The 18,143-nt window shown below is 27.8% G+C and overlaps 1 protein-coding gene across 1 annotated transcript in view; it reads right to left on the reverse strand.

Moving 5' to 3' along the window:
* The window catches only part of Cadps (calcium-dependent secretion activator 1), a gene marked incomplete in the record, with an annotated part of 128,392 nt that overhangs the window by 10,464 nt on the left and 99,785 nt on the right, over positions 1–18,143 (reverse strand). Inside the window, 5 exon segments of the mRNA XM_067046263.1 lie at positions 401–559; positions 2,260–2,413; positions 6,226–6,381; positions 9,503–9,644; positions 9,716–9,872. Coding sequence (XP_066902364.1) covers positions 401–559; positions 2,260–2,413; positions 6,226–6,381; positions 9,503–9,644; positions 9,716–9,872 — 768 coding nt within the window.

Raw genomic sequence — 18,143 nt, forward strand, 5'->3', positions numbered from 1 at the left:
TAAAATTAAATCAGAATAATAAAAACATTTTAGACAACTAATGAATAATTAATATTGTTATTAATAAACGTTGACTTACATTAATAGTTTTATGACTATTCGATTTTTTTTCTTTGACCGCACCCAAACCAGTCAAAGAACCACAGTCAATCATTGATCTTCCATTAATTAAAATAATAATATATTTTGAAATTGATTGTTTGTGCATATATTACTATTTAAATATCAAAATTTAATAATAATAACGGTTACATTAGGTGTAAAAGAAATCATATTATCAATTTTTTAAGAGTGGGCACAGGCAGCTTTTTTACAAATTATTTATATATTATGTATTACAGGTAGTAATGTCCTTGTTTCATATTATCAAATACAGCAATACAAACAATGAAGAACTTACAGTCAAACTGAGAATTGAACCAATAAAACTTCCTTCATCATATCGAGACATTTTTGATAGTGTAGCTTCCAAAACTGCAATTAGTTTTGAAATCATACCTTGGCTCATACTTGCTGAAGTCTTTTCTATTAAATCATCAATTTTTGTGTGATACTGATGCTGAAATGAAAACCAAGAATTTAAAACTAATATAACAAAAATTTAAAAATATTATCATATTCATGAAGTAAGACTATTATATCAAATATGTTGGAATTTTTCTAAAGAATTCCATTTATTTTAACCTTTGAAATTTATAAAATAAATTTGTATTAGTTGACATTCTATTTTAAAATTCAACCAGAAATATGATTATTCAATGATGATGGTTACTATAAATAAGAATAAATGACCTTACACTCAACTAGATATTTGTAAATTTAAAAAAAAAAACAATTTTCCAAAACATATGATTTTTACAACCCCTGAAATCTAAAGCTGCCACAAGTATTAAAACTATTGAGTGAAACTATTTTTCAGAAATAGTTATTCAATCAACTTTGGATTCATATAATGTGCCTTGAATCATCATTGTAAATTGTATAATAAGTAACCCTAAAAAACATTCAGAAATGTGAATATTAAACAGACATATTAAATAAGAGGAGCCCAGGTGTTTCTGGCAATATGAAGTAAGCAAGTATTTTATGAACATAGGAAATGACAAAGGGAAGATATTGAAATAAAAACAGTAGATCATATGAAAATGGGATAATGTAATAAAAAGATAGAAAAGTACATTTTTCTGACAAGATTTTATAATTCCATCTTGTAAATAGCATTGTCTACATAAGAAAAAGATTACACAGATAATAAATCTTGATTTTTTTTCTCCACTAATATCTCAATAGTTTAGATGAAAATCAAATACTATCTGCACTTGATAAATATATATATATATATATATGCACCCTTCAAATGTGCAATGTATGTTGTATTACAGTATCAAAGTTTAGCCCAGCCTAAAATAAAGAATTTACAGTTAATACCAATACCTAACCATTTTTAACAACAGAGATTCTTTTTCAATACACTAAAACAGTGGTTCAACAACTCTCTAGAAAATACATTATCAAAATCACACTCATGAAGAAAATGTATATAATCAATCCACAACACAAATGCACACTATATGTAATTTAAAAATGCCTCTATAAAATCATCTACCATGTATCACTCAATACAATAGAACCCAGATCAATGAGTTATTAACATCTACTGATCTTTCTACACTAAGAAATATTCATTTTTATTTAAAAGGTATTCTCCACATTAGAGCCTTCATAATTAACACAAAATAAAGTTGTATACACCCAGGTATTTATTATTATTATTATTTGTGTTTCTTTTTTTTTATTACGTAAGATAATACTTTTTTTTTTTTACTTATAATAAAATAGAAAAGAAAAAGAAGAAGAAAACTATATTTTAAAATTGTTCATTATTATGCAATATAAAATATTATTGTTATTTATGCATCTTCAAACAACTATGTTGAGTTATGACCAATGCTAAGTGTATGGGGGTTATCCCCAAAGACGAATAAATAAATAGATAAATGAAAAAAAAAATGAATATTTCAATAGTTATAGTCGGGAAAAATCATAAGCTAACCATTCATTTTTTTTTTTTTATAAATATTTAATTAGTGAATCATTACTTCCTTTTAATGTCCCTTCATAGATTATTACATATCCTCATACAACATCATTCTCATCTTTCAAAAGAAAAGAAAACTGCAAAGGAAGAAATAATTCAATACCTAAATATTTGTAAATGATATCACTTCCATCAAAAAAGGAGAAAAATGTTTTCTTTACCAAATCAACACCATCCACAGCACAAAGCTTAAATGACTGGTTTTTAGCATCTAAAATTACATTAACCATAGCACACATTTCTGATGGTATAATATAGTCTGTTGATATGAACGTAACTCCTTTCTTCAACCAGGATTGAAATGCAGATTCAGTTCTAGAACAATTAAACAATCATAATTAAATTTAAAAATTAAAATTAAACTGAAGGAGATAGTCATGGTTGTGATCAAGAAGGGAGAAAAAATAGTAATAACTATTAATTTATTTTCTGTCAACATTTTGGACCTACAACGTTAAAATCTTGGGGTTGTTATAAACCAAGATCATCCATACAAGTACAGTGAAGAACCCCACTCACTTTAAAATCTTGGGAGGCACAATAAAGGAACCAAAAAAAAAAAATATTTGCCCTCCTACATCAGGTATTGTGTACATCCCTCACACAAAACATTCAGATAAAGAAAACCTTAACTAACTAAAAACCCAATCCAAGTCCAGATGGTCTGAGTAAGCACATAGAAAATGTTCAAAAGGCAATATGGTCATAAGCAAATTCAGTTCTGGAGATAGACAAAGAGCTGAAAGCCACTCTTCAAGAACAAGGAAACTCTACAATAGTCTCGTCTAATTTCTCACATATACAACTGTGTAAGAAAAGTAATCAACTAAACCTTATAATGAGTAAGGGAGACCCAAGGCTTCTGGGTCTTTGCTGGAGCTAACAATATAACAATCTGGGAGAAGGTAACAGGAAACAGAATGTGCTTTTCAGACTTACTTTCCTCAATTCTAGTTTGAATCTGAACAGCTGAATCTTAAAAGAAACTCCATAATTAAAGGATTCTCATTGAAACTAATAAGATCTTTATCTCAAATAAAAGTACATATTCAACTAGTGCACTGAAACCCTAAAAAGCATTTGTTGAAGCTGAACTAATATAAAATTTCCTTGCCCCTAATGAAATAATTATAACCAGTTTTATACTGAATATATATAACAAAAACTAATGAATAAAGAATTATTCATAAGTATGAATAAGCAATAACTTAAGGATCATCTAAAGGCATAAGGAACAATAAGTGTTACATCATTAATATCGGGAAAATAGAAAGAGTACATATCACAGAAGTATGTTATACACAGAGAGCTATATTTTAAGTTCTTTCATCTCTATCAATTAATATATTAGACCAAAATTATCTCAATAATATAAAATATTAAAAATCCAAGAATAAATAGATACTACTTTATGAATATAGTGTGCCTTCGATAAGAAAGCAATAGGGGAACTAGTGAATATGTAGCTAGTCGAGCTACAATATCTTAGATCATGGAAGGGTAGCATATATTTTGTTTTCTCCTTTAATGCTCTAGATAACCTTCAGAAAATTGAAAGGGCACTAAAAAAACTCAAAAGAAGGCTTTAGAATGGTGTACCCATCAAAACAATTGGATATTAGGTAATTTAGTGATTTATATCAACAATCATGGCAATAGAAGAAAGATGATGACTGATGATAACTTTCTATTTTTATCACAATTCAAAATTGTTTTAAGTAATGCAGTTACATTTAATAATTCATAAAAAAAAAAAAAAAAAAAATTATGGGTTTCAGATTAAAAAAAAATCAGAACAAAGCAGTAAATGGGAGGGCTTTGTATGGCGTGTTTCCCATTTCCAATTTGTAAACATTCTATAGTAAATTAATAGTATACAGATATATTGTCAATTTTAAATAGTAATTGTAAATAATACTTCTATATTTTAATGTAAATATTCTAATTTAGTTTATTACTCATAATTCAAATTATTGAAATCAATTGTATATAATACTGCTGTATTTTGAGGTAAATTATATAAATTAGTTGTTTTGCTTTTTTCATATTTTGTAATAATGTTTAAATAAATGAATAAATATTTGCATAATGTTTTTGTATTTCTCAAAAACCAATTAAAAATATTTTTTCACAAATGTGGATTCTGTTAAAATTTAGTAGGAAGAAAATTAAATTTTACTTTTTTAATCTTAAAGTTAATGTTATTGTGTTTATCTTTTACATAAATTAATTTGTAGTAATTAAAGTTTATTAAATGAGGTAATACAAGGAAAACTAGGAGGGATCACATTAGAAACAAGAGTATAAGAGAGCAGCTAGAAGTTCCTGAACGCAAAACCACTATGGAAAGATGACAGCTCAAGTGGTTTGGACATTTCTGCTGCATGGATGAGGACATGGATCATATAAAGATATTGGAAGCTCGACCCACAAGGAGGGAACCACATGGACCCCCCAAAGTATATGATATATCCTAAAATATGATATATCATATACGTAGGATTGGAAGTAAACAAGGCAAATCCCTCAACCAAAAGAAGCAATTAAGCAGAGACAAGGACAGAGGAATGGCTCTGCTAGATGGAGGCTCCTCGACACCTAGTAATGGCATAAAGGAAGATATAGAAGAAGGAGAAGAAATCAATCAGTAATTCAATATTTTTATTGAAGGGAGGGAGTAAATCCTGTAGGATTGAAAAAAACAAAAACCAGATATGAAAGCTTACAACAATATATACAAGGATATACAAGCTTATCAACCCGATGATAAGGATAAGGAAACATTTTACTTAAACATGATATGAAATATGTGGAAAACAACAATTAGATGGATATGGAGAGACTTCCGAAGACTGATAGAATATGAGAAATGGAGAAAATCAGCTTACAAGTAAATAGAGAGAGAAATGCTTTATTTTGCCATGCTGCCCAATTACATTAGGTTCGTACAATACACAGCATACCAATCAATCCATGATCAGACATATATAAAATACATATATTCACATGATACAACAACAATTTTTTTTCCCCTTGCCTTTCCTTTTACAATTCATACTTGTCTACACTAAATACAAATATTTTATTTTATTTAAAAAAAGAAAATAAATGACAGAAGTCGAATAATCCACCCCAACAACAGAGTGTGCATCAATACCAAATTATTTCCAAAAGTAAACAGTTTCAAATACCTCTTTTCAACAATAACCCCATTATTTGACCAACTTACTGAGATTAAATAGTATATTACAAGGTCAAACAGAGCCGTCTTATCATTTTCAACAATACTGAAATACAAAAAAATCTATCTTAATCTTCTTGCCATCATATCATGAGATATTGACTGACCAGTCTCTGTAAGCAGTCAACTGTTAGTTCTTCTCCTTGTATTAAGGCTTTGATCCCCACAATATGCAGTCCACTATACAAAGCTGGGTCATTACCATGTTAAGACAGTCCAATTTCCCAAGGCTAGTTGTAGATTTCATAATAAGGTCTTTCTTATGGGATCGGGTTATTCACCCTATGCCCAACCCCTAATCTGGTGGACCAGTAGCTATGTGCCAAACACAGTGATTGCTCACCTCCCCATACCTTCTGCATTTAAGGTTACCCACTTCGTGAAGCTGGGTGACCCCATGAGGACTCCAGAGCCCACAGAGTTGACTTCATGGCCACAGTAATAGAATAAAAATCTGACACAGCCAGATTTAAACCTAGATCCTTCGAGTTAGTACCACAGCACTTTACCTCTATTTCACTCTACTCCCATATATTTCTAATAAAATAAAAAATAGCGACATACATTTACCCTTAAATTAACATGAATGCTGATTATTAATTAATTTAACATATAGATTAAGAAATACTGCATTTTTAAATTCATTTTCTGAGGTCAAATTACTTTAAGAGCTCATTATTAAATTATTTATGTAATAAATTATTAAATATGTCTTTTGAAATAACATAATATTTAAATATTTTAGAAGAAACTATAATTCACAGCCTAACAACATAGCTAATTAACTATCGCAATAATTTATTTACTTTTTAATATTTTCATACTATGTGAAATAAACACTTAAAAGTTTTGAGGGAAAAAAAAATAATATTGCTGTTATAAATACCTTTGAATGCATGATTCTATCATGTCGCATGCCATAAGCTTTAACCTTTGCTCTAAATGTTGTCTAAATTCAGCATCAGGCCAATGTAAATCTTGAATAAACGATTGCAAAGCATCTAATTTCCAAAATAGATCTTCAGAAGTAGCACAACCATTGCTGCAACAATAAAAATCATTCATTGTTCACATTTTACTAATAACTGTTGAAACAATTATTGGATTAGCTCCCTTTCATACCTTCTCCATACTCATATAACATCAGAGATGATAACATCTGCAATGGAATAATAATGAAGCGGTTAAGGTCATAATTAATCACCATTTGTTTTTATCTTGTTCTGTAAGGCTCAGCCACAATATAATTTTAATTCGATTTCATTTTTTTTAATTTTATATAAACATATAATGGAAACAAAATCATAACACTATATGATTTTTATTTCTTTATTTAGGTATTTTTCTTCCTTGAAATAATGCTATGATAGAAATCATATTAGCCTCGGAAGTAATTAGAAGCTCCTTCATGCTGAAAGGCACTTAAGGAGGATGAGAAAGAAGAAGAAATAATGCTAAATTTTATATAAAACCTTTAATACTTCAATTACAAATATGATTACATTTATATAAATTTACCAATTTGATTCCATTACATAAGTACATAAATAGCTCAACAATGCATTATGCTGGGGTTAAACCGTATCACTTTCCTGGTAGTGTAACTGCATCACACATCCAAAGTGAATCATCCTTACATAATATGTTCAGATTTCACACCATTCATGTGTGAACTGCGCTCTGAGAAATGTTTTCTATGAGAAAGAATAGAAGAATTACAGGTGTGGGCATTAGTTTAATTTAAGTACACTGACTTGTAAACTGACCAACACAAACTCAAGTGGCTGTGCTTAAAGGCGTTGGTTGAGTGAAATCACGGGAAAATAATTAAATATCAATTGTTTCTTGATAATAAATTAAAAGAAGTTCAACATAGGAATATCAAAATTGAAGAAAAGCCAAGGATATACTACAAAAGGATTTTGTACTAGACTAGCAGGATTAGAGAGAGTTCTTTATATTTTTCGCTGCACCTTCAATCTGGATGAATAATTGGTTCCTGGAACTGATACAAGACTTTGTCATCCAAAGTATCAACTTCTTTCATTGTTAATCTTTGATGTAAAATTTAGTTGAAAAAATAATCTTTAGTTGAAAATCAATCTACACTTATCACTTTAGATGATTCTTCTAAGATAAACATCAAAAGTGATAAATGTAACTGAGCCTTTATTAGATCTGGGCACCCTCCATTTGGTTTTGACATGTATTGCAGCATGCGATGAGGAAACCCTCTCATAAGCTTTGTCATGAACTAATGTACTGTTATAAGTAAGTACTGTATGAATAAAATTTTATAATCACTTTTTTTTTGTTGTCCCAGAGATAATCTTGCTTCTCATATACTTAAACAACTTTGAGTAAGAACAATTTGTTGTATTCATTCTTCTTTTGACAACTCCAGAGAGATAATAGAGAAAATTAATTAAATTAAACAAAGCTGAACCCTCACTTGAATTTGAAATTCTTAAGACTTCTGGGTTATCATCATTTCTGACATGCATAAAATTAGCTTAATTTCATGATCAATTAGGCCTTTCTAGTCAACTCTTCTGGAATGATGGTCAACTCAATTTAATTTTCTTTCATAACCAGGTCAAGCCTTCTTTTAAATCTTTGAGGAAAAGAAAGGTTTCTTTTGAAGTGTTCTATCTCATCTTGCCATACTGTCGAGATCATTTGCAAGCTTCATTATTGATAACTAAGTGATTAAAAATAGGACCCCCACCAGAATTCCTGAGTCTCCATAGCTTCATTGGCAATGTTGAAAAGAATTTCAAATTGATTTGAAGTTCAATGGCTTGTTTTGCCATTTCAAATTGGAGTATCCATGAATAAGAGAAAGAGAAGTGGAGGGATCTCCTACAGTCTAGCTTTATACAGCAAAACTGGAGAGACGAGCGAGTTTGATTCAGAGTTATCCAGGATGTGTATATATAATACATAAGTTGTTTGTTTAACTTTTTTTATTTAATGATTTAAAACCTTCAGGTCATAATTATGATAAGATAATGGCAAACCATTTGCATCAATAAGTGTCTTAAGCAATAAGACAAATCTTAATTGTAAAAGTTTGGAAGAAATTCGGCCAAAATTAAAACGAAAAAAATGTAAACACTAATCTGGTTGAAGCTTCACTGTCATTAAGAGCTTTACATATATTTCAGGTCCATCATAATTTACTTATTTATATTTGTAATAAATAAATTGCATTCCTCAAAAATGCATTTAACCAATAGAATGGAGCAACTATTGTGGCTTGATGTTGATGGCTGTTATTTTAATGAAGTGTGAGAGTGTAGGGCGAGTGTTGCCTATTTCTAAGTGGTTCAGAGAGACATTCCCTTTGGCTGCAGTGGCAGGATATAGACCATGATCTCACTGTCGTTTTAATGTATTTTAATTTACTTGGCTGGTGTTTGTACCTCTTCACTGTCATACATAAACATGGTTATATTTATGATGATTTATTTAATTTTATTTTATTTATATCACCTAATTGAGGAGTTTTATATCAAAAGTCAATATATCCACTTTTGGAAAATTATTTAAAAATGATTATGTGAGCATCTCATGTACATAAGTTGAATTTTTATTGAAAATGTTGATTTGTAACACCTATTTGACAGGAGAAAATTGGATTAAATGTTGAAATAGACTGAATAAGTTGTTGGGTAAAATTTTAATTTGTTAAAAAAAAATCTTTATTTTTCAGAAGTGGATATATTTATAGACTTTTTATAGAAAACTCCAGAATTATTATTTGCAATTTTTATTTATTCAGAAAATATGGTAAGAATAGACACATTTATTCCTATTAAATATTATCCTTAAACATGGAAGATGGAAAGTGTAATTTTTGACAATATAATCATTTTAAATAAAATTAACATAATTTTTAAAATAGGTAGAATATTCATTATATATATAATATATTCTGCTACAATGAGTTTCCCTTTAGTTTTTACATTTTCCTTATGTAATGTCTAACCTATGTTTTTCTTTTGTTTATCATATGATCCATCAGTACTATTTTAAATACAGAAAATAAATATATGCACTTATATTTATTAATGTATAAACCAATATTGTGCTTAAAAGGGAATTTGAAAATCTTTTATAAATTTTTTTTAAATACAATATTTTATTAATAGAAAACTTACCCTTTGATTTCCCAACGTTCTTTCTCAAAGCCTTTATGGATTGATTGTGCTATTGATGATTCCATTAAATCTACATATCTCACTACTAATGGAGCAAATGTGTCACGTAAATGTTGGTGAAATCTACCATTCTTCAAATTATCTAGGAACAAAAATCCAAATAGAAAATTCTTTCTTTTCCTTTTTTCTTAAGATAAATAACTATTTCATTACCATCAGTCCTTAAGTAGTCATTCATAATCTGAAATAAGGGGAATGAATCCCAAGTGTCAGGAGGTTGTTCAGAAAGAACTTGATCCATGTCTACAGCAAACAAGGACCAGAATATTTCAGCATGTTCCACTAGAAGATCACTAAACCATGCAAAGGCCTGTTGCAAATCATGGATAAATAAAAAATAAGTTTATCAATAAAATATTATAATTTAAAATAGTTGTGACATTTAAAATCAGTATTATAAACAAATATAATGAGTACAAAAACTCATTCCATTTATTTAAATAAAAAATAGTTTTTAAAGTAAACACCATTTTTGATTACTTGGTATGTATGAAAATGCCTTAATTTAATGACAAATGTGGAAGAATAAATTAATATAAAATTTAAAGAGCTTGAAACATTGGCAGTTCCATAGAGGAGGTAAGTGCTCCCTAAAGAAAAAAATTGAATATTGTTATAATTTTATATTATATCCTCTATATTTTCTATCCTAAACAAAAGTTGCTGTAATATATCATAGCTGAAATTATAAAGTGAATCTATTTTTAATTCTTTTTTCCTATTGTAAAATTAAAATCTAAAATGTTCAAGTTTAAATATCAGTCATTGGACAACTTCCTAAATTTTATTGGTAGTTTTTTCTTGACAGACATTGTTAATCATGGTTTAGATTTCACATTAAACAGTAGGATACCTGTATTTATTTTATTTAAGGTACAAAGCAAGAGTTTAAATCAAATATAGAGAGCCTATTACATTTTTTTTTTTGGCACCTCCTGCTCACAATTTCTGGATAATTGCCTAATTCAAAGTTATAATTTGAAATCGATAATTAATGAAGAAATATAAATAATTACAAACAAATAATTTTGAAGATTATGAACAAAATCTGATAATAAAATATACTTAAACCAAAGGAAATAAAAAAAATTACTGATAAGAGACACGATATTCAAAACTAAAGTTATACTATGAAAATGTAATGACCAACAACCAGTAATTATATATTTATAAGTATCAGTTACTTTTATGGGAATGTTATTCTATATTATATGGTAAGCCGATATTATTTCATTGTGTTTCATAATAAATTATTTTGTCTTCCCATGCTATAGGATAAAAATTTAGATTTACTTAAAAAAGCTTAATTTTGTTTTGTTTTTGTCTGAATAGAAACAATTATGTATATATATGTACATATTACAAGTATAATGGGCTTCAGGGTCTTATCAAAGAAGTCTGATGGTATTATGAGTCTAGGAATTAAGCCAGGGTGTACGCCCATCGCCCAACAAGAAAGCAACAGTTCTCCAGCTATAGACCATCCCATAGCTTTTACTCTCAGACACAATGCTTCACTTCCAGCCTCAATGTTTTTCTACCATAGCTTCAGGAGTTATTTAACACTTCTAATAGGAATTTCAAAAGAGAACCAGATATATTATTAGATCAATAATAGCATAATTATACTCCATAATTGTAGATGTAAAGATGCATATCTACAAGGGTATATACCCGCTGATCCTTACATACCACAGAGATACTAGGTAATGCTTGACATGCATGTCAGCCAAATCACTGGTGCTGCGATGAAGTTGTTAAGCAGAACAGCAGGTAAAACAAGGTGAGACTGCGTCAGAGACAAAATGATAAGGGAGCAACTAGAGATAGAGGACTATCATGGAAAACAGAAAGTTAAACTGGTTCAGACATGTTTGTCGAATGGAAGAAGAGAGGGAACCCAGAATGACAATGGAAGCTAGACCTACAGTTTAAAAACCATGTGGTTGCCCAAGAATCTCCTGTCAGAATTATATCTAGATGATTATGGATAATAGAGCCAAAACCTTCACGGAAATAAAGCAACTGAGCAGGGAACAGGAAGACTATTAGAGATGGATTGAAGCCTCTCTATGCCAATAATGGCTCTAAAAGAAAGAGAAAATAGAATTAGGTACACTCAGTATCCAAGAGACCACAGATTTTATCATTCAGATTTTTATTCCCCAGCTGGAAACAGGCACAGATTTACTTCATTCTACATTTAATAAGTATTGTGACAAATTTTGTTTTTGTAAGCACTACTTTTTTTGAATGTTTTTCATTTTTTAAAACTAAATTTAAGAACATTTCCTTTTTTTATATATATATATTTAATATTTATCATATGAATTTTGATTATATATCTGCAAAATTACAGTTAACTAATACTCGTTTTTTTTTAATCCAAATGTTTCTTTATTATTTTAATTATTAACACTTATTTGTAATAATGTTAATAAAATCATATTTTTTCAAGTATATTTTTCTTTATTATAGTTATATTGTTGCATCTGGTATATAAAAACACATGTCTAGACCACATTTCTTAATAATTAGAAATATTCTAAGTTTATCTAAATGAAAGCACTTATACAATAAAAAATGACTTGTACTGTATTAGGTATTGAAAACTAAGGCGTTTTAAAAAAATATTTTCAGTAATGTCTGCTTTTAGTCAGCCAATGCTTGAATACAGTCTGAAAAGGAATATGAATAATTTTAGCTATTTCTTTTCTAATATAGTGAAAACTTTATAATGATGAAAAAAATAAAATAAAAGTAATAACAAGAAAATATTTATTACAGTATAAGAAATGATTATAATCAGAAAATAAAAATAATTAACAAACTGATTTGATAGTTATCAGTGCCAAAAGCATTATGGAACTTTCAACTAAAAAAGTATGAGATTTATTTGCTATGATCCCAGAATAGTGGGATAGAAATAAAAAAAAAATAAATAAATAACAAATCATGCTTTTTAAAGCTCTTACCTCATATAACTTTTTTGATATCCACTCCAACATTTCTTCAATTGTTCTTTCAAGTGTTGTGTAATTTCATTAATCCAATTATATTAAATTAACAACTTTATATTTAAGATTAAAGACAGCTCAAAATTAAATTGATTTGAAAGTTAAATGTTGAAAATTATGAGAAAACTTATCAATGTTGCCTTAGGTCTCAGTATATCTTTTTGAAACCACCATAAGTTTAGTACTTGAAAAAGTACAATGTTCTTTACTTACAATGGTTTCTTTGCCTACAATTCTAAAAAGCAATTTATCAGCCACCATAACACAATAGAATCAAAATGTGTTTCTACCCTCATACATCAAAGCCACTATAATAACATACCATAATATTATTGTTCATTTGGAAAATAATAAAGAAAAGAAAAAAGAACCAGATAATCTCTAATACCTTCTATTTGTAATCTAAATACTCAATTTTCAAGACAGTGATTCCCAAACCCTGAGTTACACAGTAAATCTACCTGAATCCTAAATCTTTAAAGTGTAAAGATACTTAGATTCTTATTGTAGTAATTATAAAACATTAATTAGTGATGTGAACAACAATTTTAGTCTGATTAAATGGGAATGGATTTAGTTTAACCCAAATGAAATAATGAATAATTATTATATATATTCTATCAATTTAATTTTGATTAAACGAATATGATATATTAAACAAATTAATGTGTTAGTTTTTCTTTTACTTTCTGACCAGTCATTTTGAAAGTTATAATAATTAATGAAAATAAACAAAATAAATCCAAAAATTATTGGCTAACTTGCTAATAATTGAAAATCCTTATTTTCTGAAGTGTATGGCCAAATCCATGATAACTATCAAGTAAAAATTAATTTTCTGTGTTAAATGATTAGGTACTATAATTCTAAAAGTTTAGGAATCACTTTCCCAAGGCAACAGCTTTTCTTTAAGTGGATGCCATAACTGCATTTCTACCTTTCAAATGTACCATTTTGGGTTGTCTTTAAAACTCTGTTAGCATGTATTTTCTTTGATAAACAATTAAAACAAATATTACCATTCGCGATCGGTTTTTAAATTATGAATGTTGATTTTTCCTCCATTTTTCCCAATAAAAGCAAACTAATTGCAAATTAAGTTGTACTATTATACATATTTTAAAAACTATTTTTCATGTCATACTACAACTATCTTCCAATTTTTCACATAATAAATAAGAAAATTACTGTTATGTTTTTTTTTATAATTTCAATATTTCTTTTTTTTAAGACAGATTTTATATTCTCTTCTTAATTTAGGAATAAAACTACTATGAAGTAATATTAGCTGTTTTTAAAAATTATTTGTTCTCAACAAAGCAAATCTTTTTCCTTTGCTTACCATAAAAAGTTATTTCATCCTATTAATTTCTATTATAAAACATTTTGATTTTATTTGGTACCATAGCAATGCCAGCCAGATAAAGGAAAATTTTTATCTTTAAAATAACATCCAGTGAAATCAAGACATTTAAATAATACAAACACATTTTATGTAAATACTCAGAATCATTACAGTTAAATTACATATTACAGTTAAACAAATGGGAACGAAAGGCAAAGTTTTAAAAATAGTACAATAAATAAATGATAGAGGCTAATTATGGACGAAAGAACAGCAATGAACTGAACCTGTCAGAATGTGTTTATCAATATTTTTGATAATAAAACCAAGTCATAAGAATAGATTGACTACCCATAGGTTGGATGAGGAAGAGAGAACATCAATAGGTGCCATATGCAAATTTGGATGTTAAGGGTCTGAGAGTATGAGATAGCCTCAACGAAAAATTTAAGTCCAAGAATACAAAAGTTGAAACATTTCAATACTAAAACAAAATTTCATACTATTTATACATTATGTTATTTAACAATGACTGGTTATAACCTTAAAGGTGAAATGAAATAATAACTATCTCTCCAGTTGAATAAAAAATAAATTTTCCATTCACAGAATGCTTTTTGGAATAATTAAAAGGTTACAAAGGAACTTAAGTATAAAAATCATAGTTTAGTCCTAATTGAATCTCTTCTCACTTAACATTGTAATTAGGAAATAAAATTAATTATAATAAAAACAAAACTAGTCTGATGAATAATATTCAATATTTTAACTAATGTGTGCAAGCATGCATAATTATCAACATGTATTAATCCAAGAGTCAGAGAGACGTCTGATATTGTGAAATATCACTAAAATCCAGGAGGATGGCAGCTTGCTCAGTTTTGATCAGTGTTTCACTTGAAGTTGTTAAATTTAGGATCCTGACAGAGGACCTTAAGAAGTTATTAACAGCTAATAATGAAACACATCAGTATATTTACAATACTAATCTCATACCTGAAGAAAGAAGAAGTGTAAAGACTGAGAATTTTTTTTAATATTAATAAAGATTTTCAAAATGTAATATTACCAAAAAATCTGAGGATTGGGATTAATAGGTAATTGATTATAAAGAAGTCTATATTCAAGTAGATAAATTGAAATGAGGAAAGAAAAGTAATTCTAGAACAATCATCAAAAGAAAACAATTTAAGAGAAAAAGGAACAAAGAAAGTGAATCTAAGGATCATTTCTAAACATAATAATGATAATATCACAGCTAAAAATATTGTTGACCATTTATTCCAGTAGTTCCATACCAGTAGAAGTCTGCTGACCACTAAGCCTAAAATTGGACCACCCCCACCCTCCGACTTGGAGAGAAAATCTCTCAGGAGGGTGTCTAGAGATATAGAATACCTTCATGTAAATGGTGTGTCATCCCCAGAAAATTTCAAGAAAAATAGAATGCCTAAAAGTGCATTTATGTATCAAAACTTTTCAATTAAAACTTAAAATTCAGGGGAAAAAAATTATACAACAGTTCAATCAGTAAATGTGGTTTTGCATAGCCCAACACAGAGTGTCGGAAAAAATACATGTACATACTTCACACTAAATACGCTAAAGAATATTTGTCTGACATGTGTCCTGTCATGTTGGATAAAGTAAAATCACCCAGCAACAAAAACAGATACAGGATTAACATAATCAGTCTTTGTTATAACCTTGTATTCAATCATTAAATAGTCCACATCTCAGCAAGACACAGCTTTGAAAATCCTTATTTACTGAACAAATTTTTTATATGTGCTGCTGAGACCCTCCTGAGGTCCACTCCTGAAGCCACGTATAGTCCGCAGACCCAAGGTTGGGGTCCATCAATCTAAACTAATCTTTAGAAATAGATTGCAATGCATTAAGACATATCATAATTCTGAAGAATTGAAAAATAGCCAATTATACGTTACTGAGGAAATTGAAGCAGCTATCAGGAATAAATAGATATTCAACAAAAATATATATATTAGTCCTTTCTAATAGGGAATGATTTCAAAGTTTTATTTTAAGGTAAAAAAATACTAAAACAACAGCAAATGAGCAATTATGGAGCTTTATATTATGACTCATTACTACACTACTCTGTGGTAAACGGACACCCACCATTCTGGACAGAATATAGACAGGAAAAATATTTTAAACGATTTAATATAGGTAAAAATTATAACTGTCACTGCAATGGTGAGACTGCATAAATATTTACAAATGTTCTAAATAATAGTAATTATTTTCACTCAAACTGATGCCAACAGAGAAGCCATGAAGATGAATGCCATCTACCTCAAAATGAAATTCAAGAAAAATATAGGGTGAATAAATTAAAGTATATATTCAAGAAATAAATTTTTAAACACTTAAAAGTTAAAATTCATAAATCAAACTAGATGTGTTATTTTTTTAATCTCACAGATTGTTTCAGTTTTAAATTCATTCAATTAATTTAAATTAAAATGTTTCACAATACCTATTTATTTATTATTTGCTAGACATTCCTTAAATTTAGAAAGAGCCAAATAATAATAATATATTGAAGCCAAAAAATAACCAGCATTACTATAAATAATTTTTAAAAACTAAATTAAATTAATGAGGTACAGGTACTATGTCTAAAATGTTAATGATCTTAGCGACCATCCAATTTGCCTCAGTTACAATGTTGGGTACAAATAAATTAATCAAGCCTTACTTTTGTGAGTGTGAAGGGTTATATATGTAAGTGGAAGGGGGTTATATATTCATGTTTTTAATACTTGGACCATGTTATTTTACTTTTAAAATAAAATGACTAAATCACAGTTATAGAGTAATTAGGTATACATAACAAAATGAGGTGAAATAATATTTTATTATAATAATTGTTTGTATTCAATTATTAACATGTTATACATTAAACAATGTAAACAAAAAATAAACTAGTTTAGAATATATAAAAACATATATTTTTAGCCAGAATTTTTTTATGAAAGTAGGAATGTAATTTAATTGAAATGCATTATCTCAATAGTATTCTAAAATAAATGGTAGCAAATAATAAAAGAACTTACTCTGAGACGAAGCTAGAAGATAATGGAGATTACACAGATTGCGTACCTTTCCTAAAAATCTGTTCCTGATGTCTGAAGAAGACTTTTTTTGAAATGAGCTCAAATCTACAACATAAAGATGTTGAACGTTTCAATTAAAATTAAATATGTTACCTAATGAAATAAAAAAAAAGTTTCAAACTTACCTGACAAACTTTACATTGTTGATTTTTCAGTAATATTAGACTTTCAAATTAAATCTTTCATTTAAATAAAACTATTTCATAATAACAAGCAGATAAAGAATAAAATCATCAAATTCAAAAACATTATAAAGAAAATTTGTGTTATCTAGAACATATATATATGAGTTTCTTATTATTAAAAAAATAGATATTAATTGAAACGTTCAACTTTTTTATGCTAGAAATAACAATCTCTTCAAAAATAAGAGATTGTATTACTTATATCTTATACTTTTTTTTTTTATAAAAATGAAAGTATCCATGATTAAAAACAAATCTCTATTTAAATAAAGAAAACTCAGAAAGAAAGGAAAGTCTGAAAATCTTTAAGAGGTATTCAATTTACAATTCTTTTAAATTTAGAAATTTCAAAATAATTTAGCTAAAGAAATATGAAGTAATTTAAATAAAAAATCAGGATTCGATTCAAAGAATAGTTAAGACATTTTTCAACTGACTACATAGTTATAGTTTTACTAATTAAACATGGTTGTAAAAAGAAAAAAAAAATACTATCCCATTTTTGATAACAAACAAGTACTTATTTTCATTATATCAAAGAAACAATTATGAATCCCACCTGTGTGTGTGTAAACATATTTTTATGAAAAATCATTATTTTTTTGTCAATTTAAAAAATTAAACAAAAACGATATAATTCAACTTAATAAGACCTTGATTTACATAAACTTGAAGAACCATTAGTTTTTTCAACATGTCTTAATAAAATAACACTGATAAATAAACAATTAAAAATATTTGATTTAATTATCAACCCTCGGATTTTACTGGAACAGAAGCAAGTTCTCTCTTCTTATAGATAATTTAAAGAAACATATTATGACCAGAAATTTAGTTTTATTTTTTCAGAACTTTTTATCCACAAGATCAAAAGAAAAATAATTAGAAATA

This window comes from Halyomorpha halys, unplaced genomic scaffold (assembly GCF_000696795.3).
Source record: "Halyomorpha halys isolate HHAL.00 unplaced genomic scaffold, Hhal_1.1 Scaffold778.1, whole genome shotgun sequence".
Taxonomy (NCBI): Eukaryota; Metazoa; Arthropoda; class Insecta; order Hemiptera; family Pentatomidae; genus Halyomorpha; species Halyomorpha halys.